Source organism: Trachymyrmex cornetzi, unplaced genomic scaffold (assembly GCF_001594075.2).
Source record: "Trachymyrmex cornetzi isolate Tcor2-1 unplaced genomic scaffold, Tcor1.1 scaffold299, whole genome shotgun sequence".
In the NCBI taxonomy this organism is placed as follows: domain Eukaryota; kingdom Metazoa; phylum Arthropoda; class Insecta; order Hymenoptera; family Formicidae; genus Trachymyrmex; species Trachymyrmex cornetzi.
Window position 1 is genome coordinate 2,468,398 of NW_017297680.1, and position 26,493 is coordinate 2,494,890.

At 34.4% G+C, this 26,493-nt stretch overlaps 1 protein-coding gene across 1 annotated transcript in view; it reads left to right on the forward strand.

The window, feature by feature from the left end:
- LOC108762426 (protein CEPU-1) overlaps window positions 1-26,493 on the forward strand; it is a 183,393-nt gene that overhangs the window by 137,063 nt on the left and 19,837 nt on the right. The window contains exons 6-7 of the mRNA XM_018509421.1: window positions 15,802-16,019; window positions 17,185-17,260. Of these exons, the coding sequence (XP_018364923.1) occupies window positions 15,802-16,019; window positions 17,185-17,260 (294 nt within the window). The remainder of the gene's footprint in view (window positions 1-15,801; window positions 16,020-17,184; window positions 17,261-26,493) is intronic.

The window sequence follows — 26,493 nt, forward strand, 5'->3', positions numbered from 1 at the left end:
CTATTAGATTCTATAAATCTCGTTTATGGCGACAAAATCTGTTAAATATCTAATGTTAATCCATATATTCTAAAAGCTTTAATTTTATTGCAGCGAATAGCTCAAAATAACAATATTGAATATTCTCCCTTTTCAGAGACATTATTATTAAGTTTATTAAAATTGGATTTATAGTCTGTTATTTTATTATATATATTATATTATCGCTATATTTATATATTATCATATTTATAATTCATTAACTCTGGAATCGAGTGTGAGATATTATTTAAAACAATTCTTTTATAATACATAAAAAGTATTCTATTTATAATATTTATTTGTAGTATGATACAAGGAAGTAAATGACGACAAATGTTGCGACTCTAGGTTAGTTTTACAAATTGAGACTTTACGAGTTCAGCACTTTTGTAATCCGATCAAACGCCCCCGCATGTCGCAAAAACGTAAATCTTCAATATTGTACAGACATTTCATCGCGCGATTTTCCATCTGATTCTCGTTTATTTCACGCAGGTATTCAAAGATGAATTTGCTTTGCGTGGATTGACGATAGACAAATCGAAGGGACGAATGTCGGGCGATCGTTGCCAGTAGTCGGTGGTAGCATTAGGGAAAGGATTTCGTATTCGACTGTCGTCTGCCTGAAGCGGCATTTGCGCACCGAAGCGCCAGGATATATATATACGTACGTTCGCTCCTCTATCTCTTTCATCTCATCTCTTATCTCGGCTTTTGCTGTTAAACAGCTTACCTTTGCTTAACCCCTTATCGCATCGTACTGCCTTCAGGCAACGAACCACATATAAATAGGATAAACTATATTTCAGTAATAAAATCTACTTGCGTTTTATACCTCACTCTATGATGATGGATAAGATATGTAAGCGTGAAATTATTAACAATAAAAATTAATAAAATTAATATAATTAGCATTGTTTATGTGAATTGAAAAAACATATAGATTCTGTATCATTTATTATACTTTTACAATTATGTGAACGAGAAAAGTCTACTCAACAATACGGTACTTTATTAAGAACATAATTATCATGCTATTGAAGAAGGTTTGTATATTTCCTCTTTAATTTCGAAATGTTTTTTTATTAAATATTACATTATTTTTATTATTAACAATATTACGCTCGTTTTTTTTAAATTGTCTTTCACGAGCTGCTTGCTTTACGACATTACATCGAAAACACAAAAAAGAGAGAAAGAAAAAGAGAGAGAGAAAAAGACAGGGTGTCTTCACGAGAAGGGCGTGTCGGCCTTTCCTATCTTTTTTTTCCTCTCTTTTGCCTGTTTTCTTTTTCAAGCCAGTGAATTAATGCACGTGCCATAAAGTACACTCCTGCAGGAGAAGCCAGCCGTTCGACTTTACGTTCTCTCGATGGAGCTACAAAACTGAACGCCGATACGTACATAGAATGGAAAAGTTAAAAGTAGGTACTTGCAAGAGTGCCGGGGATCTGGCGTGCCTATCGGCCTTATTTTATCTTTTGCAAATAAGAGCTGCAATATAGATACTTGTACGTAAAAATATTAATACGCATCGTTATTTAATTCGCATCAGTTAGGAACAGATGTCCTTTTTAATTTTTGTTGAGGCTGTGTTACGAAAACAATATATTCATTTTTGCATAACGTTTTAGTTTAAAATAGGCGAAATAATAAAAAAAGAGATAGAACGATCAATTGACAAAAATTCTCGAGAGAGAAAAAGAAAGCAAGATGTTTCAAAATATCAGCTCGTTCTTCAAATCGATCAAAATTTGCGAGATATTAAATTATTATTTTGTTATAGTATAATCGACAAGTTCATTTCATCAAATTGAGCGAAAGTTACTTGCTCGGCGCGATATCGTTTGAGCAATTAATTACAATTAATCACTGTTAATAGACCTTAACGCGTATTGGTTTTAATCTGTCCGCCGTACACCTTGCGATCAATTAAATTTATGCTTAGATAGAAGCGCTGCGCGGAGCATATGCTGTGTACACGTCACATTTTAAATCGATATATGCTAATAACGCGTTTCATGATACGCATTTCGGCTTGTTTCGACGGCGCGCGGAACGTATACCGACTAATCAACTCGACATGATACGAAAATTATGTCATGTATATCATATTTAGCACAAGCATTACATTTGATACGGTTATGAGTTATTCTATACGTGCGACTGATACGCTGAATATGATCAGACTATAAAGTTATGTGACTGTTGGCGTCGCCAGTACCGAAATAATTTTAGCTTTGGTAATGTTATATAAATCTGCATGCCGTTCTAAGTTTCGTTGTCACAATAAAACATATTGCAATTTTGTGCTGCTACGATTATTATTATATGTTTGCAAATAAAATTTAACTACGATGACTTTCAAAATATTTGAAAATATGATGATGTAGAAAATAACTACTTTTTAGTAGAAAGGCACATGAGTTTTAATTATCACGATGACTTTTTAAATCGAAAAGTTATCATGATAATTAAAACTCATATGCCTTTGAATCAAAAAGTCATCATGATAATTAAAACTCATATGCCTTTCTACTAAAAAGTATTATTTTCTGCATCATCATATTTTCAAAAATTTTGAAAGTCATCGTTAAATTTTATTTGCAAACATATAATAATAATCATAGCAGTACAGTTTTAATTATTACGATGACTTTTTGATTCAATAAGTCATCGTGATAATTAAAACTCACATGCTTTTTTACTAAAAAGTATTATTTTCTGCATCATTAGTTTCATATTGTGGATATAAAAAAAAAAATTTTACTAAAGTATCTAAAAATTTAACTAAATACAGATCTGAAAATAATTTTGTTGGACTATTAAGTTAGGTTTAAAACTCTTACTTTCTCTCTTTAAAGCCAAGAAAAAGGGAGAGACAGAGAATTTTAAGCCTTGTTTAAAGTTAAAGTAATGTTGATGCAATCGAGTCTAAAGCAATTGTATAGAATATATGATGAGCAAAATATGATGAGCTGTAAAAAGTTTTGACATTCTAACAACCAATTTAAGCGTCCTATATAGCTTTTTAAATACTTTAGCGTTCTTTCCTTATACAGAATTTCGAAACTTTTCCAAAAAATGGAAAGCTGAAGCGTTGTGGACAATATTGTCCAAGATCCGAAATTATATTCTAAATATATCTGGGCAGTTAAAATATTTTTAATAAATATCAAATAGCGAAAAAAAAATACCTCGAATGAGTGTCGCAATAAAATTCTATCGCAAGGGTTGGATAAAACGCAAACTAACGGGTCGTTCCACCTGGGTGTAGAATTTCATGGATTCGGTTGTGCTATACGACGGCGAAAGCATTGACAATTTATCGGCGCGAATCAACCGACTGAATGCGGCGTGCGAGATGCGACACGGAGGAATGCAGTATCGCAATTTCCGGAATGTATTACATGGTTCCATTTCTGCAGATAATCGTACCAATTCGCTCATTCCGTCATTTTAAGCGAGCCACCACGCCATCGTTTCTCCACGACGAATTATCTGCATATCAAACTTTCCGTGCGGTTTTTTAGCTAGAAACGTAACAGTTAAAAAATTAGGATTCGTTAACAGAATCCATCGATAAAATGCCCACGTTTCAAGTCTAAACTGTTTTTATATTTGATTTTTTTAATGCAAAAAGATGAAGACGACATTTGGTGTAGACAGTGAATGTTTTAAACAAAAAAGACAAACTTAACTTTAATCTTTCCGGATCATAAAACATATTTAAAGATTAAAGATTTATTTACAATAATATTTACGATAATATTATTTATCACAAATATGAAGAAGGTCAATATTTTCTGTTCAAGCAAACTGCGCCTCAACAAATAACTGTTGGGCAGTTCGCTAGAAATTTTAAATCGAAACACAGTCCTAGGGCGAAACTAGAGTACGTAATATTGCAAATTAAATTAAAATAATTTAATATTACCAATGCTAATAATAAACATTTTTAAACTACTGTAAATAATATTTACAGTATTTTATTGCAAAAAATATTACCTCAGCCAAAATTCGAAATTGGAATATCATTTATGTATATAACGGTCGTACTGATTTTGTATTCGCTCGAGAATCGGACAATTCTAATCGTAAATTTCATTGTCAGACCATCAATGTATAATAAAAAATTAACGTCATTGCGAATAATCCCCGTTTAAAGCGTAATATAGGTAGCACGAAATTATAATTTTGTTTCACAAAACGGCGGAAGAGTCTAATGGATACAGCGCATGTTTGATGTTAATCCGATCGATTGGTACGATAACAGGCGTGCATGATGGAAGACAAGGATTTATCTGGTGCGCGAGTCGGGAAGGATCAGGGATCCTGTTTAATTCGCGTAGGGTGTTTTAAGGCCCGAATCCCATTGGCGGACACAATGGCCACCGTCGACAGATGTCTATCTCTCAATTTCCTGAATGAAAGTTTGCACGCATACGTAAACCAACGCGACAGTACAGTACAGCCATGCATTGCGAGTTCTCGTGGAATTGGCGGTGCTTCAGCGAAATGCATGCGCTTCATCAGTGACATTTCACGCGATATGACTGGCGTAAATCAAACTCTTTCCCTTATTCGAGATAATTAGAGGTTCTAAATGAGTTTTCACTGGTTGACTCGCTGCTTAAGCTACTTTTTCCATCTTATTTTTTATCATTTACCAACTACTTAATCAGCTCTCAATCTGTTCTTGAGGAAAAAATTGTTCGCTATGTACTTCCAATGTATTTCCGGTGCATTTCCAAGTATTGACATTTTCGACAAGTGCCACCTGCCTGTGTCATTATTAAATAGTTACGAGATTAATAAATAATGTATTTTTTTTCTTTAGGATATAAGCGTGTGCTATTGTATTTTGCAATGTTAGGGTTTATTAACTTTGCAACATTTTGATTCTTAGTCGTTTCGTACGGTCGCGGTCAAGACTTCTTAGTAAGACGAACTTCGTGATTTCACCTTGGCCGTTTAATTATCGGTTAACTCGTAGTTTCCTTACCCCAAACACGCGGTTAACATTTCCTAGTTAATCGAGGCACCCTATCGACAAAGTACGAGGAGAGTAAATCAGTGAAGGTGAATTAAAACTGGTTACCCGTGTGACTGCCAAGTTCGTCATTGCGTTGTCGATGCGAAAAACTTTGGCGTTCCGTACTCGGTTTTACTTAGTATGAGCGCAATTTGCTAGAAAGCTAACGGAGATTGCCATAAACAAGCCATAAAGTGTTCACGTTTTATGCATCCATTTTACTTCACTTATCGTCCGCACTCGAACGCTCTCTTTCTCTCTTTCTCACACTCCGTCTCTCTGTCTAACGCGGCCAGATCCCCATTTTAAATGCGGACAGAACGCGGCGGGGATTTTTATCGCGAGCCGGGCGAGCTGACTTTACGTTAATCATACTAAAAATAACAGAGACGCCAGAGTGGTTTTCGCCTTGCGTATCCTTGCCGCGCGCATTAGTATGCGGCATGGGCAGAGATACCGAGCCTCGAAAAATGGGACATTAATCTGTTACATTACCTATGACAGTGAGAAACAGTGCCTTAAGTAGCTCCAAGCTGCGGGCAAACGGTGCTATTTATTACATAGAAGCGTTCCCTGTTGAAAAATATATAGTAATCCAGAGACACGCGCGCGAAAGGGAGAAGTTGTCCTATTGTTGCTTTCTTTTATGATTATCGATTACCATTTGGGGTTACTCTGATTAAGACATGACTTTATGTTCTCTGCCATATAAAGAGATGACAGTTAACACTTGGAATTTATGATATTAAGATTTATTTCATTAGAATTATAGTATAAACGAATTATTTTTAAAAACTTTATACTTAATTCCGAAAACAAAACAATACTGTTTGTTATATAATATACAATATATGCTTATGCACACATTGTTGTGTGTAGAATATATGATTTAATAATAATGGACAAATATATTTAGAAAAGTAGGAAATAAGTTTATTCATATATCGCAGAATTAATTTTTATTGATCGAATTTTTATTATGAACTTAAAACATTAAATTATTGAAATTTTTTAAAATAATTAATTATTTTCTATATGGGGAATGCTGGATCGCCTTCCTTAAATTATAATAAATGCAACTGATTGTAAATTGCATTTATTTGAAGAGATCATGAAAATTCATGTAACATAAATTCCTATGATTTTTTAATTTTTTAATATCTAAATATTGCAACAAGAGAAGAGACATTTATAATTTATTCTTTTTTTTTTTTTATTTCATTTTTTTAACCTAAATTCGCTTCTCTTGATTTTCATTTTGGTTCTTCATTCTCGTTTTCTTTCTATTGCTTTAAAAATAGCTTCTCGATTGCTAACGATTTTTTCTAACAAAATCTGTATTGCTATTTTGCACTTTCCGCACTTCTTCCATTTCCGAAATAAAATAGGTACCTATATATTAATTAATACATTAATATTCTGATTGAACAAATATATAAAATGAGGCTCGAAAGAATCTATCAATACAAAATAATAAAAAAGCCCATTAGAGCTTACATCAGCTATTCGGATGCACAGAAAACCCTTTATTTTCGTGTGAATGTAACAAAATCAATATATACGTTTCAACCCTTAAATTTATGTCCTTATCAATATAACATCTTAACCTAATTACATAGTTAACGCAATTTTCAAAATGGTAATTCCGGAACGAGCTAAATTGCCGGGAATCACCATTTTGAAAATTGCATTAACTATGTAATTAGGTTAAGATGTTACATTGATAAGGACCTAAATTTAAAGGTTGAAACGTATATATTGATTTTGTTACATTCACACGAAAATAAAGGGTTTTCTGTGCATCCGAATAGCTGATGTAGGCTCTGATGGGCTTTTTTATTATTTTATATTCTGATTGAATGTCTACCTAAAATGATTATCATCTCTTGTATGTTTTAACAACCTTTTGGATTTCTCGTCACTCGCCTTTCTCTCCGCAATTTTTGTCATTTGTTCTTGTTTTTTTTTTATTTTTTTACACATGTTACATTACCGCTTATGAGAAATTTATATATGCAGCATATACTTCTTTACTTTTGCTCGCGTTCATTTATCTAGCTTATCTCGTCACACGCGCGAGTTAGAATACCATAAAAATTCATAATCTAACGGACGTGGTACCGATAAGTATTTACATAAGTATATATATTTCAAAGTAGAGATACAGAGATACGCAAATAGATGTTATCAATTATTGGGGAACATATGATATTTTAACTAATGGCGCGCATTATTTCTTTCCATTATTTCTTTCAGTATGACAAATTTTACTCTCCATATTAGATATTTCATTTTGCTATTATTATGTTAATTATTTAAGACAATGTATATAAAATATTTAAAAATAACAAGTGAGAGTAACTCTGCAGGATTTTCAAAATTAATTATTTATCTTTCATTTTTGTATCTTTTTTTTCTTTTACTATGTTGTAATTTTTTTTCTACACTATATATTATTAATGAAAAATTTTTTCTCTTTAATTGAAATTACTTTCTATGACAGTTTGTTATTATTTTACCGCGGGTATGTCATGGAAATGCAAGCGAGCGTCTTTCCGTTTGCTAAGCAAAACTGTTTAACGCGCAAAATGTCCTTTGATCCCCGATCGTTTCGAGGCCACACGCTCGCTAAATTTAAACGAAATTGGATGGAAAGAGGCTACAGAGATCGGTTTTAATGTAAATATTTTTGGCAGCTTTTAAAAAGAAAAGTCTTTCGGCATTTTCTTGTTTAATAACAGTTTTACTATCAAGTTTACTATATCGATTTATGAAATAATAATGTTTAAAGGACTGTTTGTCTAAAAAAATAAGATTCCGGAAGAATTGACATAAAAAGATACACGAGCAAGAAAAATAAATAAGAACACTTTTCTAAATAATATGTACCTATTTATTTTATTTAAAGTAATAACAATATATGATGTAAGGAAATCTCTTTTCATCGCTCTATTTTACGTAGCACTCTCTGTTTCCTTAATGTGATATTTTATATGTTAAATATTCGCACAAATGCGAATCTTTGTATATAGAAATTTTGTCAATACGATCGTTTATGCTTGGCTTGTAAATGATTGATACGAACGGATGGAGTATATGCGGGATAGTAGCTGGTAGCGTAATGCTGCTGCCAGTTGTCGTTACGGAGATAGTTTGTACCAGTCAAGTTTCATGATACTGTTAAGTAAGTTTGCGAAAGCCTTGGTTTCCGCGATGAAAATCGCAGTAGCGCACCTGCATATGCTTAAAACAGATATGCATATAGTGATGTTTCAGCAATTCACGTAATCATGTTAGCAATCTTGAAACACAACGTTTCTCTAAAAGTTTTACACTCGATACACACAGAAATTAGTGCCGCTTTTACAAAACTGTTGACTTTTAATCAGAAATAAAAAGGAACTACTTAAAATGAATAAACGAATATTATAAAAAGAAATAAATGCGTATCTAAATTTTTATATAATTTCCTTTTAAGTAAAATAATTTTTAAAAACGCAACTTAAAAACGTAACTATAATCATACGCTTTAGAGATTATGTTAAATAAAGACAAAACGTCTTAACGTTAATTAATGAAATTAACGGAACTCAGGCAGACATAGATCAATACAAAATATAACATTGAAAGATACGTTGTATAAAGCGGCACTTTTCGCTTGTAATTAACACCACTGCGTCGATGTTAAGTGGAGCAGTAAGCCGGTGAGCTGATTCTGAGCTATGCGAACCCTTCCTGCGGCTTCTCCTCGTTAAAGGTGAAGACACTCTGAACTAAATCGGAGAACCATTCCACCACCCATCTTATCCCACCTCTCGACTGCCTTTCGCTCTCTCTGCCCCATCTTCGCCGTCGCGTTTTCGGTCCTCATTCAGGCAACCGTTTGACATCTGAGAGACCTGGGACACCGGTGCCGAATACCAGTCGAATTACCGTAAATCGAACTGCCAGCTACCTTCCAGCAAGCGTCCCGAGAGACGGTTGAGTCCCGATCTTAAGTCTGTGTATTAGCGCTTACTGAATTCCCGCTCTCTAAAACGGGAATCACAGCTCATTGCATGTCGGGGTACATAGTCCGAATTCTCGAATTTAAATACAAACAATATCATTGTGCTCGATTTTATTCGATTCTACAATAAATTAAAAATAATTTTTACGTAATCAAACACTGTTATTAATCAAAGCGATTTTCTTATATCCTGACTTTTTTTTAAGATATTAATATCGTACAGAATTAAATATCGCTATACACTTGATAACAGTCAAGCTTGCTGGTAACGGCAACCTTTCGACGATCGGTTTCTCAGGCGACAATATTGTAACAGTGGACGATGGGATGATTTGAAATCACACCTGAATAATTCGTACAATCTAGAAGGAAGGAAGGCCATCAGCTGGATTAAAGGCAGCACCAATAAAGTAGAAAACGTTACAAAACCGCCAGTATGAAAACCGACGGTACAGGGCAGCGCGCTTGCCGTGATAAATCGATTTCGTGTGAAACGAACCGTGAAAAATGGCGGGCAGTCGCACGTGGAAAATGTGTTTCGGCTGATAGCGCTTTCGACGCATTCTCTCTCTCTCTCTCTCTCTCTCTCTCTCTGTCTGTCTGTCTTTCTCTCTCTGTCTATCTCTCTTCCTTGCAGGCCTCGTTGGCGCCGGTTAATGCAGTTGACCCTATGCAACCGTAAATCTAATCCCGCTGACTGCCGGACGCCAGTTAGGCTCGCTGAACGATCTCTTAAGGGTCACCGAAAGGAGCTAATGTAGCGTTAAATAATTTATAAAAAAGTAGGTCGAAGAATCTTGCTCAGGTAGATCAAGTTTTGATAAAAGTTGTCTGCGCACTTTTGGATGCAACTCTCTTTTCTTTTTAAAGTTAATTTTTTACTTTCTTTCTTTCGATCGGCGCTCTAACGATGAAATTCATACGAAATCCAAACAACTTGAAATATAAAGAAGACAAGCTATTTATGATGTTGAGCAACATTGATTAATTAATTCAGTTAACATTTCATTAGGTATCAAATGGAAGTTTCTAAAATTGAATTTTTTATTAAGCATAAAAAATAATCAGAAATAAAGTTGTGATCGTTAACATCTTTTTTTCACAAAATTTAACGAAATTAAAGATATTTTATATAATATAATGACAAATGAATACGGAAATCTACATATATACATAATAAGTTAACAACAAGGGATGATAAAATTGGAATTTGAATTATAACTGTGCGTTATAACATATTTTTTAGATTTCGAAATTTAAATCATAAAGATGTCTAGTATAGAGATAATAACAATATTTTTAAATTAAGACGGATGATTATGTCGAAAAAACGATTGGAAGCGATTGTAGCTTGAGGAAACCGCTGTTGTTTCATAGGATATAGAACGAGGTCAAGAGAGCCTCAAGATTGACGATGCGGAAGCATTAAGGAAGGGCAAGGTCAACGATAATGTTCTTATCGCGCTTGTGAAACAGCTGCTTGCTTATCGTGCCTCACAGGTTCCCTCTCGTTAGACGATATGCGCATTACGTTCTGGAGATAATCTGATCGAGCAAATAATCCTACGATCCAGCACAATTTCATGAATATCTCGAACGTGTCTCTGTAGAGAGCATTTCGCATAGTGCTACTTTTAATTTCATCTTGGCTAGATTGCGTTTTCTTAAGTCTTTAACGCACGTGGAAAGTATCAATGGACTTTAAAATTACTAAAAAACGTTGATGTAAAAGAAGAAGTAAGTGAACGAGAAAATAAACGAATTAAGTGACACTCGATTAAAAGTTTTCAGTCGTTTTATCATTTTAATTGTTTTTAATCGTTTTAAAGTTTAAGTTGTATTATTCGATGATATTTTACAATTGCATACTGAAAAAATTTCTGGTTGAAAAAGGACGAATCAGAAATTTTTGGTTAAATTTATTAGAATTCTAGTTATAGAATTCTGGTTGATACAATATTTCTGGTAAAATCTATTAAAATTCTTATATTTTTTTGCCAGAATAATTATATTAATTAGAATTCTAATTATCTCAAATAGAATTCCAGTAGATTTAACCAGAAAATTCTGATTCGTCCATTTTCCAACAAAATTATTATTTAATCCAATTAGACTATTTTTTTTAGTGCATAATTCTCAAAAAAATTCTTTATATATCATACTCTAGTCACAGGACACTTATATTTGATAACATTTAAGAAATATATAATAATTTTACATGAAAAGAGATAGAACAAATTTTTATCTTTATTTTCGAGAAAATTACTGTTAAAAACTGAAAAATTAGTAATATCTTTTTCCCTTTTAAGCGTACATGATTTTCCTGTCATAAAGTTATAGTGAAGCTTGTTGAAAATAACGGGAAATAAAAGTAGTCTTGAAATCTGGAATTATTTCTCTTTAATACAAATTTTCACAAAGTTAAAGAAAAAATTTTCATAATTGATAAGCGTACGCGTCTATTTTTCTTTTCTCCCCTCACGCGGATAATTTGACAGGAAAGCAGCGCGTAGCGGTTCGACTGGAAACATCGAGGCAAAATTTTATACGTTGCATATTGCCTGAGCAAGTCAGCGCGTCCAGCCATTCTTTATTAAAGGGCATACCGATCCAGAAGGCTTCAAGGCCTCTTGCGTGATGAATGTAAGGTTGAACTCTTGTAACCTAACCCGTCTCGACCTAGCCTACCTTTACCTAAAGGACGTACCTTTAACTCTGTTTAACTTCCACCTGAATTAGCTTTCATCTACCTTGCGGGTCGTTCCACACATTGTTCTCCGCAATCTAACTCGACGTCGTTTACATTTCGCAGTGGCCCGTGCTAATGTTTAAACCCTTCACCGTTCACCGCGATCACTTTGCTCGGTAAAACATCTATTACCTATAAAAATTTACCGCCTGAGGCACACATTTTGTTATATCCCGTGAGTTGAAATAAAATCTTGTGAGAATTATGAATTTTTAATTCCTTTTTGATACATTGAGAACAATTTCTGGCTGAAAACAAATAAGCCAGAAGATTCTGCAGATCATATCAGTCAGAATTCTGGATATCTTAACTACTAGAATTATATAATATTTTTCTTATTTTAGTAATAACGCAATAATTTTACCAATACAATTACGCGTTTGCTTTTGTTTTTCTTACGTATACGTTCGTTAATTAAAATTCCGATAAAGTGGAACGTTTCTTTGGATTAGATTAAAGAATAGGGAAATATTAAAGAATGGGAATTTTTTAGTAGCTTGTACCTGAAGAAATAGGTCGTTGCCGCATTCTTTTTTTTTTTACTAAGAAAGTATTTTTAAATCAGTCAAAGAATACGAACGTGAAAGAAGATGCAAAAACATTCTAAAAAAAACTTTATAGTATATATAGATCTCCTGCAATTAATTACGTAAAGTAATGCACTGTCGGTGCATACGAAGAAGTGTCTTACGTTGAAAACACTCTGCTTCCATCGATCGAATTTGACATCGCGTGCAGAAAACAATTTGAGAAAAAAAAAAACAAAGTAGGATGTCCAACGATCGACTCAAGTCGCAGGCCTTCGTACCAGTAAAGCCCGAGCTTGTCTGCGCAATAAGGATCCGAAGCATTACGGACAACCTAGGTCGGTCCCGTCCCATCTCACCCTCAGACGGAATGTTTTGCATTTTAAGAAGGTGTCGGATATCCTTTGCGTTATCCGAAGACAGGCCTTCCCTGTTGCCTCGCGCTTGTCGCGAAGCGAGGGTACGGAGGAAAGAAGGGAAAAAGGTGGAGGGAGACACGAGAGGCAGAGAAGAGCGATCCCTCCCTTGAAATCCGTAGTAATTCACGGTCCTGTATTACGTGGCAAAAAGAACACCCCTCCCCTCCCCTTCCCTTCGGCGAGACGACCGATGCCAGCAGGGTCGCTTTACAGTGAACGAACGGAGAATTCGCACGAGCGTGTTAGCAGAAGCGTCCGATGTTAGCTACATTTAATGATATTTATTTTAGGTACACGTTACCTTCGTCGACATTACAAATTACAGTTCCAATATTCTTGAAAATTTCTCAATCTTAATATAACGTTTTATATATTTTATAGACAAATCCAATTTTTTGTATGAAAAACTAACAGAATAGAAATAGATTTTTCTTTTTTTTTCTTTTGTTATTTCATAATACCTGCATTACAAGAAATGTCATGGAAACTTTCTTTAATTACTTTTACTTGTATGTAACATTAAGAATCTATTTATAAAAAATATATTTGTAATGTATTACAAAGTATAATATCATGGATAAAGATTGAAGTAATATCGTGTAATATTACTAAAAAATATATATATATTTCTCAAAATAAGAAATTTTTAAAACTTTCGATGATTCAAGACTTCCCAAGAATATTAAAAAATTGTTCATTTCCGAATAACGTATGAAACAATTCGAGATTCTTATCACACATTCGAATAGATTTACACTTTGTATTTGTTATTAGTTGTAGGATATCATTTATAATAAACGATGGAAGAGTAATATTCTATAAGTAAAATTAATAAAGGAAACGAAAATTTGGAAAAGTCGCTGTGAGCAAACGAAAGAATTGAAAAATAGTCATCGGAAAAAGGATTGGTTGGACTCTCGTGTGGTCATTTTCTAGAGGACTCGAAGGACAATCGCATTTAATCGAGTCGCCGTTTACCGAGGCTCTTGCTTAAAGGAGATCCCAGATGAAACGAGAGCAAACTCGATCGTTCCGGTATCTAGGAGCCGACGAACTCTGTTTTTCTTCCTTTTCCAGAAAACCCCTTTTAAAAAGCAGTTTCTCTGTACTGTAAGATACATTTCTCAAGTTGTCTTTTAATGATTTGATTTTATTAAATAATTAAAATTAGTTATTAATTTACGGGGAGATTTGCGGGTTGTGCAACCATTGTGCAATAAATGACAGAAAATTGGTAAATTCAAAGAAAAAGATTATAAGACGGATCTTATTTCTTTGAGAAATTGCGACTGTGTAAAAGAAATATTCTATAAATCAAGAAATAGATGTGTATAAGGAAAAATAAACAGACATTTAAAAAACTCATTTATAATTAAACTACGTTATTTCGTAAGTTTAAGGGAAAAATTTATCTGTCCATCATATGAAAAGTCTTTCGTTTTATAAAATAAAGTTTCTACCATTTTTGACATGAGTACAGAGAGAAAAGAACATTTAATTCTCGGTGGAATTTATAAAGTTAGCTTCTCCGTCCTTGATTTTGTTCGACGAATAACTGATATATTATTTAAATACTGAAATCATTTATGTGATTTCGAGCATCTTTTCATCGTATGCGTCAGCTCAGATTTTTCACGTATAATTTCAAATCGACACCTTCTACTCATTGATTTCTATCCCGGGAATAACGCGTTTGGACAAAAATTCCAATTTAATTCCGTTATTCTCTACATTCGAGAAACGCAGTCGTTTGCTTTTGTTTATATTCTTACTACTTGTGCAATCGCCAATCATTGATATCTAACTTGTTTTGCATGATATTTTCCTCGTGAACATTGCGATACTTTGCGGAAGAAGATGGGTTAGGTATATTCTTATAAGGTTTAAGTTAAATTGGAGCGCTCTTACCTCGAGGAAGTGTTATCACCAGCGCCGACAACAACGACAGAAGCTGTTCATCGAAATGGGATTACTTTTTTTATTAAAGGACCGCATGATACGCATTTAGGATTCACGGCATATAGCAAAAATTAAGTCCATCTTTTTCCATGTTATGTTTATATAAAACTTTAAATATACTCTTCTTTCTCTCTCAACTCTCTCAACCCACATGAAAATGCATAGTTGTGTTCTTACGCCCATTTTTTACACATGTAAAACATTTCTATTTTTTAAGTTATGTTTAGAAGACATTAAAAACATATTATTGCAATTTTGACGTATTAACTAAAATTATGAAAAATAATTTCTATATTTTAATATTTAATATGCATATTTTAATGTTTTATAATATGATTAAATTATTAATTAATATATAATTTCTTTTCAATAATTATTTTATTAAAATAATTATTTATTAAAATAATGATGGAGAAATTGAAATTAAAATTGAAGCTCTCGAAAAATTTTTATGAGAGAAAAAGAAATAATAAAAGAACTATTGCCAGAAGGCAATATTGGTGCGTAAGCATTTATATCATGTATATTATGTATATAATTGTTTGTGTAATATTTCCATTTCGCTTCTATAATGATCGAAGAGATAATGGAAAATCGCAAAAAAGATCGAACATTTTAACACAAATATTTGCCTATCTATGTCCTGGCACCTTTTTATCGTATAATCGAACAGATCGTTAGCAGACTGATAGTTAAGGCCACGTGCCACAATGTGTTTTGTTTTGTTTATTGGCCTTTTCTATCATACAATCATTAATACCAATATTTAAGTAATAATGCCGTTGAAATATAATTGGAAAATTCTTTTTATACTGACTTCGATTCGAGAGTGATAATACAGCAGAGTGTGATTTGGGATCTATATATCCTAAGAAATAAATTCGTTCGATTTTAGAATGCCAAAAACTGAATTCTCAAAAAAATTCGCAATCGTCTCGAGTCATCCCTTTGCAACGCGCTCGCCACCAAGCCGGTGAGCGAGATTTATAGACGCGTGGAAGGGATATCGATCGCGTAGGCCCATCGTGTATTGTTAGTAATTGGAACATTTATGAGCCAATCAATCACTTCTGCTGTTGCAGTCCCCCCTATGCTCTGGATACCGCACCAATTGGTCGGCGCGCCCCTGGGTTACTCCGTTATTCTGGAATGTTATACCGAGGCTCATCCGACTTCTTTGAATTACTGGGCGAGGGAGGACGGCCTAATGATTCACGAGAGCAGTAAATACAAGACTGTGTCGTTACCCGATAAGCCATCTTACAAGACGCATATGATGCTCACGATAAACGATATACAGGTGAGTGGAAGCATGCATCTTATCGATGATCAACAATTCCGTTTGGTTCTCAAATGAAGCTCATTCAAAAATTCTTAAAAAATTCCTCGTATTTTCAGCCGCATAGAAACGATTTACGAAAAAAGACAAAAGACAGATTTTTTTTACTTGAATGAGGTTTTATCATTAATGATATAAATCATTAATGGTATAAAAATATCTTCATCTCTTTCACTACGTTATACGAAACTTAAGCGCTATTTTTTCTGCATGTTTAATGAATTAGAATTGCACGTTAAAATGCAACATAATTGCTGTAAAAAAAAAGACATGGCTTAATTATGTACACCGCGTTAAAATTCACGATTGGATAATAGTACCATATCGTAAATCACGATCGTTCCACACTGGCGATGAGCGCGACAGACGATGAGCGTAATAAAACACTCGTTTAGAGAATTTGCGTACAAAATAAAAATGCATAATATACGGCGTTATACATATACGGCATTATGTACGGTTAAATAGATATCACAATAATTTATCATTATTCAATAATAATGATATTAACATTTTAGAAGACGTGACTAATTTTCATTTATTAATATAGCCAAATAAAAAATCCAGGAATCATCACTTTTTGTAATAATTCTTTTTTGTTTTCTTTTTTAAATATTTTGTGCATGTAGCACAATTCCAAATTTAGAAGACTAATAGAGATCTCTGTACTGTCCAATTACATAGTTATCATATTTATTTATTTATTTATTTACCGCGCATCGATAAAGAATTACAAAGTTAATAATGATGACTACAGTAATAGATAAGAAAATAAATGTAAAAACACACAAAATAAGGCATCAGCAGAAACTGCTGCTCTAACGTCTATCAGAAAAGAGAGAAAGAGCAATGAGTTACGATTACAAAAGCAATGAGAACGAAACAAGAACAATTTGACAGCAGATTGTTAATTCTTCTCGGTTAGGGGTTAAAAAAATACTTCGTATGATTCTATTTTATATTAATTATAACAAAATAAATTCAACAAAGTTACGATTATACAGAATGATAAAATTTCGTTTTAAAATTTAAGTTGATAATTAATAAGAAATATTTTATTATATTTACTCCATTAAAATTTCTATGCATTTTAGAGAGTAATTTGCTCGCGCCGGTTTACTTTCAGAGAGAAGACTACGGTAGCTACAAGTGTATCGCCAAGAACCCACGTGGAGAAACCGACGGGACGATTCGTCTGTACAGTAAGTGTCTCGTTTTGCCTGCATGCGCCCCGAGCCATCCCTTCAGTACCGTTTACCAAGGTAATGACGGTTCGTCGCGAGCTGTTTGGCGCGTTTATGTCGTGCTGTCATTCCCCGGTTGTTTACGAAGTCGACGAAGACGGTCGGTTCTCAACGAACTACGTAATTTCTACAGCACACCCGTTGACGGATACCGTGGTTTCTTCGGGCAACGCGCGTTCAGTATACGGTTTGACACGGTTAAACTCCACGACGTCACGCGATCTTCCTCCTAGACAAATATACCGACGTTAATTACCTCTACCTAATATTTGCCAACAGATCGCGATTCGCAGTGGCACTTTCCTTGAATTAAATCGCAACATTAGTTGGCTACAGTTTAACGCGGCCGTGTAAATACAAAAAACAGTTCTATGTACTACCGTTTAGAGTTTACTCTTGACTGGATCTCAATATTTCCACATTTTTAATATGACGCGTGTACTTTTTCCTCATTTTTTTTTCTTTTCGATTCGTTAGTTCTCGCGTGCGTTATACGTTACCTTCGCCGTGTGCGAGGGAATAAAATGCATACAATCAAGGATTTCATCTGCGGCTTACAGCTATAATAAAATTGGAGATATGGATGAAATATGGAGACGATCGTACGCATGTATCTCGTGAAAAAGAGTATGAATCGGGACATGTAGAATCGAGCAAATAGAATCGATGGCGCTTACGAAAACGAATGCGGGATCACTCCATTAGTATGGATCGGTTTTTCGCATTAGCAATATTCAAATGAAGCGAACATTTAGCATAAAAGACTACGGATAAGAGAGAAGGTGGTGAAATGTAAACCTTTCTAGATGGAAAATAAAGGGCGAAAACGATTGTTTGATATATTATTTCTTTCTTGCCGTTAGTCTCAGTACGAATTTCTGCAAGTAAATATTTAATAAACTAGAACTTTCAGGGATATTTAAATTATTTATACATAAGAATAGTTACGCGAGAAATTGATATTTTTAGAAATAGAACTTGCATTGTATGGCGGCTTTCTAGATATTTCTTAATTAATTACACACCTAAAAATATTGTTGTTTTAACCAAAATACTTTGCTTCTATTAAAATTGTAATTGATATTACTTTTAAGCATAGCTGTGCAAAAGTGGATAGTCGCAAAATTCGCGCGTGCCGTGCATACTACCCATGTTGTAGCACAGACAAAATTAAAATTTTTCGAAAGCTTTTTTTAGCTTTGCAGATAAATTTTCCTTGTTTTAAATGAAAAAAAAATCATTCTTTTTTTTTATTTACTGCAACAAAATTAACTACGATACATCACGATGGTAAATTATTGAGAAAAGCATTTTCACGACGGAATCCTATATTCCGATCGGATGACTTGTTGGACTATTGGCGTGGCGCTAATGTTGAATTATTGGTATCCCCGAAAGGGATGCGGGATTAACCGCGTACTAAGAGTCATGTCTCGTAATCAAATGTGTTGTATATCGTTATATATTCTGCTTAAGACACGTAATTGCAACGTTTAAAGTTAGAAATATCACCTTGCATTTACGATTGCTTGCATAAACGATTTTTATAATGCATTTATTAACTTTATATCGATGTATATAGCAATATGTGATGAATTTGAAGTGAAAGAAATATAATAAAATATCCTCGATAATGAGAAATCTTAAAGTATTTAATAAATTAATCTTGAAATTTTATAAATTACTCTTTTAACGAAGATCAACATTCTTATCTTATGCCGAGAGACAAATAACAAATAAGGAGAGGTACGCCCTTTTTCCGTCCATTTAAAATTGTCGATTTAGAATCGACTGTGACCATCCCATTGTTCCGTCTACGAGCAGGAGGATGAGAATACGAGGAAAAAGTCAGAGCAGAAAGGAATTCGAATTTCTCGGAGCTTCTCCAAAGAGGAAGCGGAGAAATAACTTCGAAAAGGTCCCGCGAAGGCTTGGTGGAGATGCACGACGGTCCAGAGGAGAGAAGCAAACAAACCTACTTCGGTACAGTCAGTAACAACCGGCGGAAGTAACGGAGCCCTTCGCGTTCCTTGAAGAAGGTCGAGTCGGCTCGAAATTAAGTAGCGGCAGTTAGAGATATGTCAGACGAGTTTTATTAAGCGGCATAAAAAAAGAGATTTGTAGACTGACTGAAGGAAACGAGTGGAAGCAAGAGAAAAGGAGGGAGAAGGAGAATACCTTACTTCGTGGGGTAAGTCGTCCCGCGAAGCGAAGACGATTCCTCGGTTGCGAAACTCGTCTACAGCGGCAGTAAAGAATAGGGGAAACAGACAAGGGACCAAGATATGAATTTATTATTAAGAACCGCCTAAGGGGCAAAGTACCCCTGTTTCTTGATATCCGAGCGCATTTTGTGCTTGTGTCTTACCTCGTCTTTACCCCCCTTGAGATCCCTTTTTTCCTTCGCGACAGAGATCCGTTCTTCTCTTTTCTGCCCCACTTGAAAAAGCTCAAATTTCCTGGCTAATTTATTTCGCAGTCGAGTCAAACTGCTATTTGTAGCGGCGTTGAAGCGTGGGCTTAGCACGCAAAATGATGGGTAGAACGAGGAGCAAAACTTACGGCGTTCGCTTGGATAGTAACAATATCGTATTCATTCGACTCCTCCTTCGTCTCCCTCTACCGCATACTCTCCCCTTGTGATTTCCTTAACCCGAGCGTCGTATACATAATGCAACGTCCACCCCTGCCGCATCCACCAGTTCAACCGCTCTGTGTCGCTGCTAAGACGCGGATTTAATAAACGGCCGTTACGCGGCTGCTTTGTCGGCGTCCATAATGTCATTTTTCACTCCCCTTAATTCGGACATGCTTGCTTATGCATGGAACATTATCCCTTAACATGGCATCTGTCAAGAAAAAGGTGTAACACTAAATTAGTGTAAATAACGTAATACTTAAATAGATAACATTGCAACATTTTTTTCAGTCAGTTGATAGTTATCACTTTTTGTTATTTCATATGAGATCGTTGTCTTACTTTAAAAGTGATTCAACTTAAAAATTACACTCTAAATTTCTTGCAGTAAAATCTCATTCCAAGAGAATGAAAATGCAATCACTCTTGAAAAAAAGTGAAAATGTTTCACTTCTTGAAAAAGAATGACAATTTTCATGAGATTTCACTTCTTTGAAGTGAAAATTCACTCTAAAAAGAGTGAAAATTGGCATTCTTTTTGAGATTTCATTGTAAGAAATTTAGAGTGTAAGTTTTTCAGAAAAGAGAAAATTATTTCTCAACTTAACAAAAAATTATTAATCAATCAAATTATTTTGACAAAAAATATATATTTTTAATCAGAAGCGTATCCATTTTTTCAAAAGAATTCGTTTTTGTTATTTCACAATTCTTAAAAAATTATTTATTGACTAAAAATTATAACTATTTTTATGAAGTTAAATTAGTTTACTTTTGATAATTGATGTGATGATGTTTACTTAATTCATTCATGGTAATAACTCAAAAATTATATATTTTTATTTTACTTTTGAAATTAGGAAGTAATATATTAAATAAGTAATATATTAAATAAGTTACTTTTCTCTTTATATGAGCTTAAAATATGTTGCAACATTATATTTTATTCATCACTTTATCATAATTATTTGATTGTTTCTATCAAAAGTCAATTAAATTAATTAATCAATGTATATATATATATATATATATATATATATATATATGATATTCCTAAAATCGCATTTTTACATATAACAAATCTTGATATCATAAAACATTTTCGGAAGACAATTATAATGCGACTCGCGACAGTAAAAATCCCTTAACACTTAACAAGCTCTTGATGAAATTCTTGCAAACGGAAAACTTCTCGTTGTACTCAAATTCCTTCTGCAAATCCATACTGAGTTGTCGGACTTTGAAAACTTTCGCGGTCGCGTGGTATCGTGGCTCGCAAAGTTCTACGAGCTTTTCATTTGGATTTGAGAATTTCACTAACGAATTCTTCAGCGTAAGATGCAAACGAAGTCGTGGCCCAGCGTGACTTTGATAAATTTGTTGTGAAACTCTTTCTGCACATGCATTCCGGACGCTGCTAACGCAGCGGCACTTAGCAATTTTGCCGTTGGAGTTGTACGGAGGGACGAATTTCACCGAAAATCTCGTTTAGATTTTGAAACGTTGCCGGCAAGCATTTTCTCGCTGATATTCACGCAGATAGTATCTCCACGAGAAGTTATATTCTTAACTTATCCGAGGGGTGTCCTCCGAAGAAATATTCATTTCTAGATTTTCAGCTACATTGATATTCCTATTTCTTGAACAATTTTGGAATATCATGAATATATCATGAATTACATCTCATGAGAACGTAACTGTTTTATTATTGTCAATCATGCAATTGCTACGGCATTATTGCAATTAAGTGCTTTTGGAGACTTTCAGTAAGACATAGTATTTGAACTATTGTTATTCATGTATACATTTTTATAACAAGTCTATGAAAAAAGCTAAAATAAAAACAAAATTTAAAATTTTTTAATAAAACAATTTTTTAACAATTATAATGCTGCTTGCTTGCACTCTCGTAAAAAAGTGACACAATAAAAATCCAAATTGTTCGAGAAAGAAAAAAGAAAAAAAATTGCATATTTTAAAATTAATTATTTATTATAGTAATATTAAACATAATTTAACTTAGAGCTAATCAAATTGCTTGTTTCGAGTTCTCTAGAATAAGTAATGCAGATATTAATATTTATATGTTGCTATCGTCTAAAAATTACTCCTATTTTGATTTATTATTTTTATTATTTTTCTTGAAAAGTATTTGAAATCAACCATATTCCTTTTCAAAGCTGATGTATTTAAAACACAATATATATTAATAATAAAAAATTCGAAAAATTGTAACGTCGTGCCATTCTTCTTGTGGAGATGCGATGTGTAGCATTTTACTTATAATATTAAACTTATACTGATATTTATTTTATATAATAAGGATATTGTTTTGTGCATTGATTTATCATTTATAATAAAAGATAATAGTAACGCAAAATCTTGTAAATATATCGTGACCTATATAGATTTAAAACTACAATTTTTCTCTCTGTAAAATGGGTCTTGCAGTATAATTTACAATAGAAATCACGTGAGATTTCACGTCGAAGAACTCGCCGTTGAATTCTTCATCTCGAGAGGCGAGCGAACATAACTGTTTGCTCCGTGGGCACTTTTGGACGGCGCGATATCACGAAGTTCTCTATTACCTCGGCCGCTTTAATTATGAATTGATCAGACTTTTGCGAACTCGGCAGACACAAAACGGGACGTCCCACCGATGGCACACCTTTCTATAACTTCGTCAACGCACGGAGGCGTAAAAATTTTGTACCGGGTTGTATGGAGACCCGCTGTCTACCTTCGGGGCATGAGTTCGTACCGCACGGCCGAAACTTTAACGTGGAAAGCCTCGGGGTCGCTTCGAAACTTTTGTCCTCCTCGTTGAGTCGCGATTCTTAGTAACCCCCGGTTCAATAAATTATTTATGATGCAATGGACGAGCAATCTTACACCCCCGTTTACTATACCTATGGTACGAAACTGCGCCGCTCCAGTAACGCTGCAGTACCGTAACTTTGTCGATATTCTTTCCATCAACACTGATATGTTGATACGTGCATGCATTTCTTTTCTTTCTTACCAGAAAAACATTTAGTAAATTTAAAAAGAACGTTTAGTGAAACATAATCCATTATTTCATAGTTTCAGAGTTTGTGAAGTAAAAATTTTTCGAGATATTATCTCTATAAATTGAACTTTAAAACATGAGATACGCATTAAAAATAATCTGTATTTCGAAATGCGGAGATAATGATTACAAAAGAAATGTTTCGCGCGTGTAACGGTGTGATATACATCGTGTAATCTAAATGACTTCATTTACGCAAGAGATTAGGACAGAAAAATAATTTCACGTTATCATATCGCACTAATGTTGCATAATCGGAATAATGTGCCACCGTTGTTGCGGTAGGTACGGCGCATTCTCTCTAGCTGTGTGCTCTGAAAATTGAGAGTCTATTTTTAATGGGTGCATTTCTCCATATATGTGTGAAATAATTATGAACAGCGACCTTGTTACCCAAATTCGTTACATGTACTTCACTTTGATTGCAAAATAAAAAAAAAGATAGTCACGCGCTTACGACGTAGCTTTCGAGCTCCATAGATATAAATTGTCACTCACAATAGCAGGGATGAGCTTTTGCTCGTAAAACTAAATCAAAATCTATTAGTGCGTCTCGAACGATTTTCCACATTCCCGGAGTGATCATGAATATTCATAGCAACTTTGTGACGTATTTTTGGAAGTGAGAAGATCTTAGAGCGCCAGTGAAGAGGTAATTAACTTCACGCCTCGATGCCAGCTTGACGGAAAGAGTTGCCGTTTCCCAACACATTTTTGTCTCTTTACTGTGCAAATTTCACGTGGCGTATTTTTAATGGTCGTACGGTTGAATTAATTGCGGAGTAGCGGACACTGCTTCGTTACTTCCTGAAAGGTAAATTCGTTAAATGTCTCGTTCTCTCGCCGTACACGCGGACAATATGCGTGCACGTATTTGCGTATGTATAAGCGTGGAAGCGGGCGACAAGTACTTTTTATGAGAGACCGTTCTAAATTTACCGTCGTGCAAACCCGCCGCGAAAATAGGTCAGCGGAAAAATCGGCGAGGAATATCTTTGGGAAACAACAATTGCCTTGAATGTATCAATACGTATTTAGTTGTGTTTGATGTATATTTTTCTTTTTGTTAAGCTATCATTGTTCCTGATATCTGGACTGCACATTGTTTGTACGTTCATTATTCTAGCTTCTGCAATATAAAAAGTTTAATGCATATTTATATATCTTCGATTAAAATTTTTTCGAGAAGAAAGATTGACACATGCACTCACACACACACACACACACACACACACACACACCTTTTGCGATCAAAATATTGCTACGATTAATTTACTACAATTATACGATACAGCACGATTAATTTCTATAATTTTAGAATGCTAAAAAAAAAAAAAATTAATACTTATATGTATCGTATCTAAAAATTGGAGGCGTAATATATTTCACATTTTATTAAATATAAAAGAATTCATGCTCTAATAGACATAAGCTCCCTTCAAAGCGTTTTGACACAACCACAAAAAATATTTAAAAAAAAATGTTTTTAAAAAAATATTTTTAAAAAATGTTTAATCTGACGAAAAACTATTGATTAATCAAATAATGTTGGCAAAAAGAAAATATACACGATTAAATGTCATTTTTGTCATTTTTGTTTTACAATTCTTAAAAACCTACTTTTTGAATTGTGACAATTTTAACAATTTTTTAATGAAATTAAGTCAATTCACTTCTGATTGATAGCGTAATATTTGCTTAATTCAATCATGGTAATTATCTACTTGAAAATCACAATTTTTGGGTTGTGTCATTTTCGAAATAAGCCTAGGCAGTGGTATCATATTTGATTCATAGATGAAAAGAAACCAATCTATTGTAATATTCTGTATCATGTAAACTTTATAATTTTATAATTTTAATAATCAAAAAAGTACTAATTTACTGGTTTCATGGTTTTAAGTTACGTGTTAATTCGGCATTATAGAATGATATTCGTAAATAATCAAGATTTTATTAAATGTACATTTTCGCAATATTATCACTGGGTAAATCAAACAGGACATAGGAAAAACAAATTAACGATGAGAAAATGACAACTTAGGTTCTATTGCAACCAGTTCCACGTAAAGCTAATACTTATAAAAGCCGTTCCAAACGGCCAAAACTCATCAATCTAGGGATTCTGTCTGCGACTTTTATCAGTCGTGCGCGCCGCCAACGAACGCGCTCCGGGGATAATGAAAGAAAAAGTGTCGCCGCCCATGTCAAGCTTTAATTGTCACCCTTTATTGGATGGTCACTCGTTGTCACGTCAAGACAGTTGCGGCGTGTAAGCTCACAATCAGATACTCTGGCACGCGTCTGTGTCTCTCTTTTCCCCTCCCCCCCTTTCATCTCTTTTTCAGCTTCCACTTCGTCGTTCTCGTCGTGCCTCTCGTCGGCATCACGGGGGATATCTCAGAGAAAGAGACGCCAGATGAAAGAGCGATAGAGAGTCGCTTGTATAATTCATAGGACCGCCCGGCGTTCGTGGTCGATGGATCAACCCCGGTCGTGCCACTACGCCTCTTCGTTTTCCCCTCCTTCGTCGGGACTCCCTGCGATAGTAGTAACCCCCGCAGCATCTCAATGCTGACCGACCAGCAGATTAGTCCAAGGAAATTGCCAAACTTCTCTTCGCTCCGGCAGGAAAGTCGATTCCGAAAGTCGTTCCTCAAACGGCCAGTAACGTCGGTCTGCTGGGCGACTGTGCCCTCCCTCCGGCGTCTGTCTTTTAAACAAACTAATGCGCTGTAACTTCGTCTCACTCTCTGCCGATGGGGTTTACGTCCCCTTTTGCGTTTGCGCGAGTGCTAATTCGGCTAGGAGAAGATTCTCGGTGCCAAGACTGCAGAAACAAACAATAATACTCGATTTGTGAGACGGGAGAGTAAATCGTTCGTCGAAAGTTTCTACACTAATTTCAAGCTAATATTCGAGCACTCCTTGTAATAACACATAGTAATGTAATATTCGATCTTCTTCTTGATTGTCAATTAAAAAATTTAATGAAGACAAGCGTTAATGAGATAATTATAATATTAATCTAAAAATTTAGTCAACGATTAAAAACATGTTTGTTGTTTTTCACTAAGATTAATAAGATTCCGATTTTGTGTAATAAAGTGTTCCACAGCGTACACTTTGGTTAATGAGATATGTAAAATATACAATTAATGCATAAACGATTCGATTATATCAATTGTATTGCAACGAAATTGCCTTCACGCTCATTTAATGGTACAAGCTTCCAATTACCAGTAACATTGGCAACGGCGAAAGTAAGCAAGTGGAAGATGAAACGCCACGAAGATGGTAAAAGAGCTGCCTCAATCGGCGTCGAACAGTTCGACGAATGGAAATATATATATCTACGTACGGGTAATGCGATTAAAGGGGGAGATCTAGGAAAACGCGGGAGACTAGGAGAGAAGCAGAGAGAGAGAGAAAGAGAGAGAGAGAGAGAGAGAGAGAGAGAGAGAGAGATGGAACGCGCGT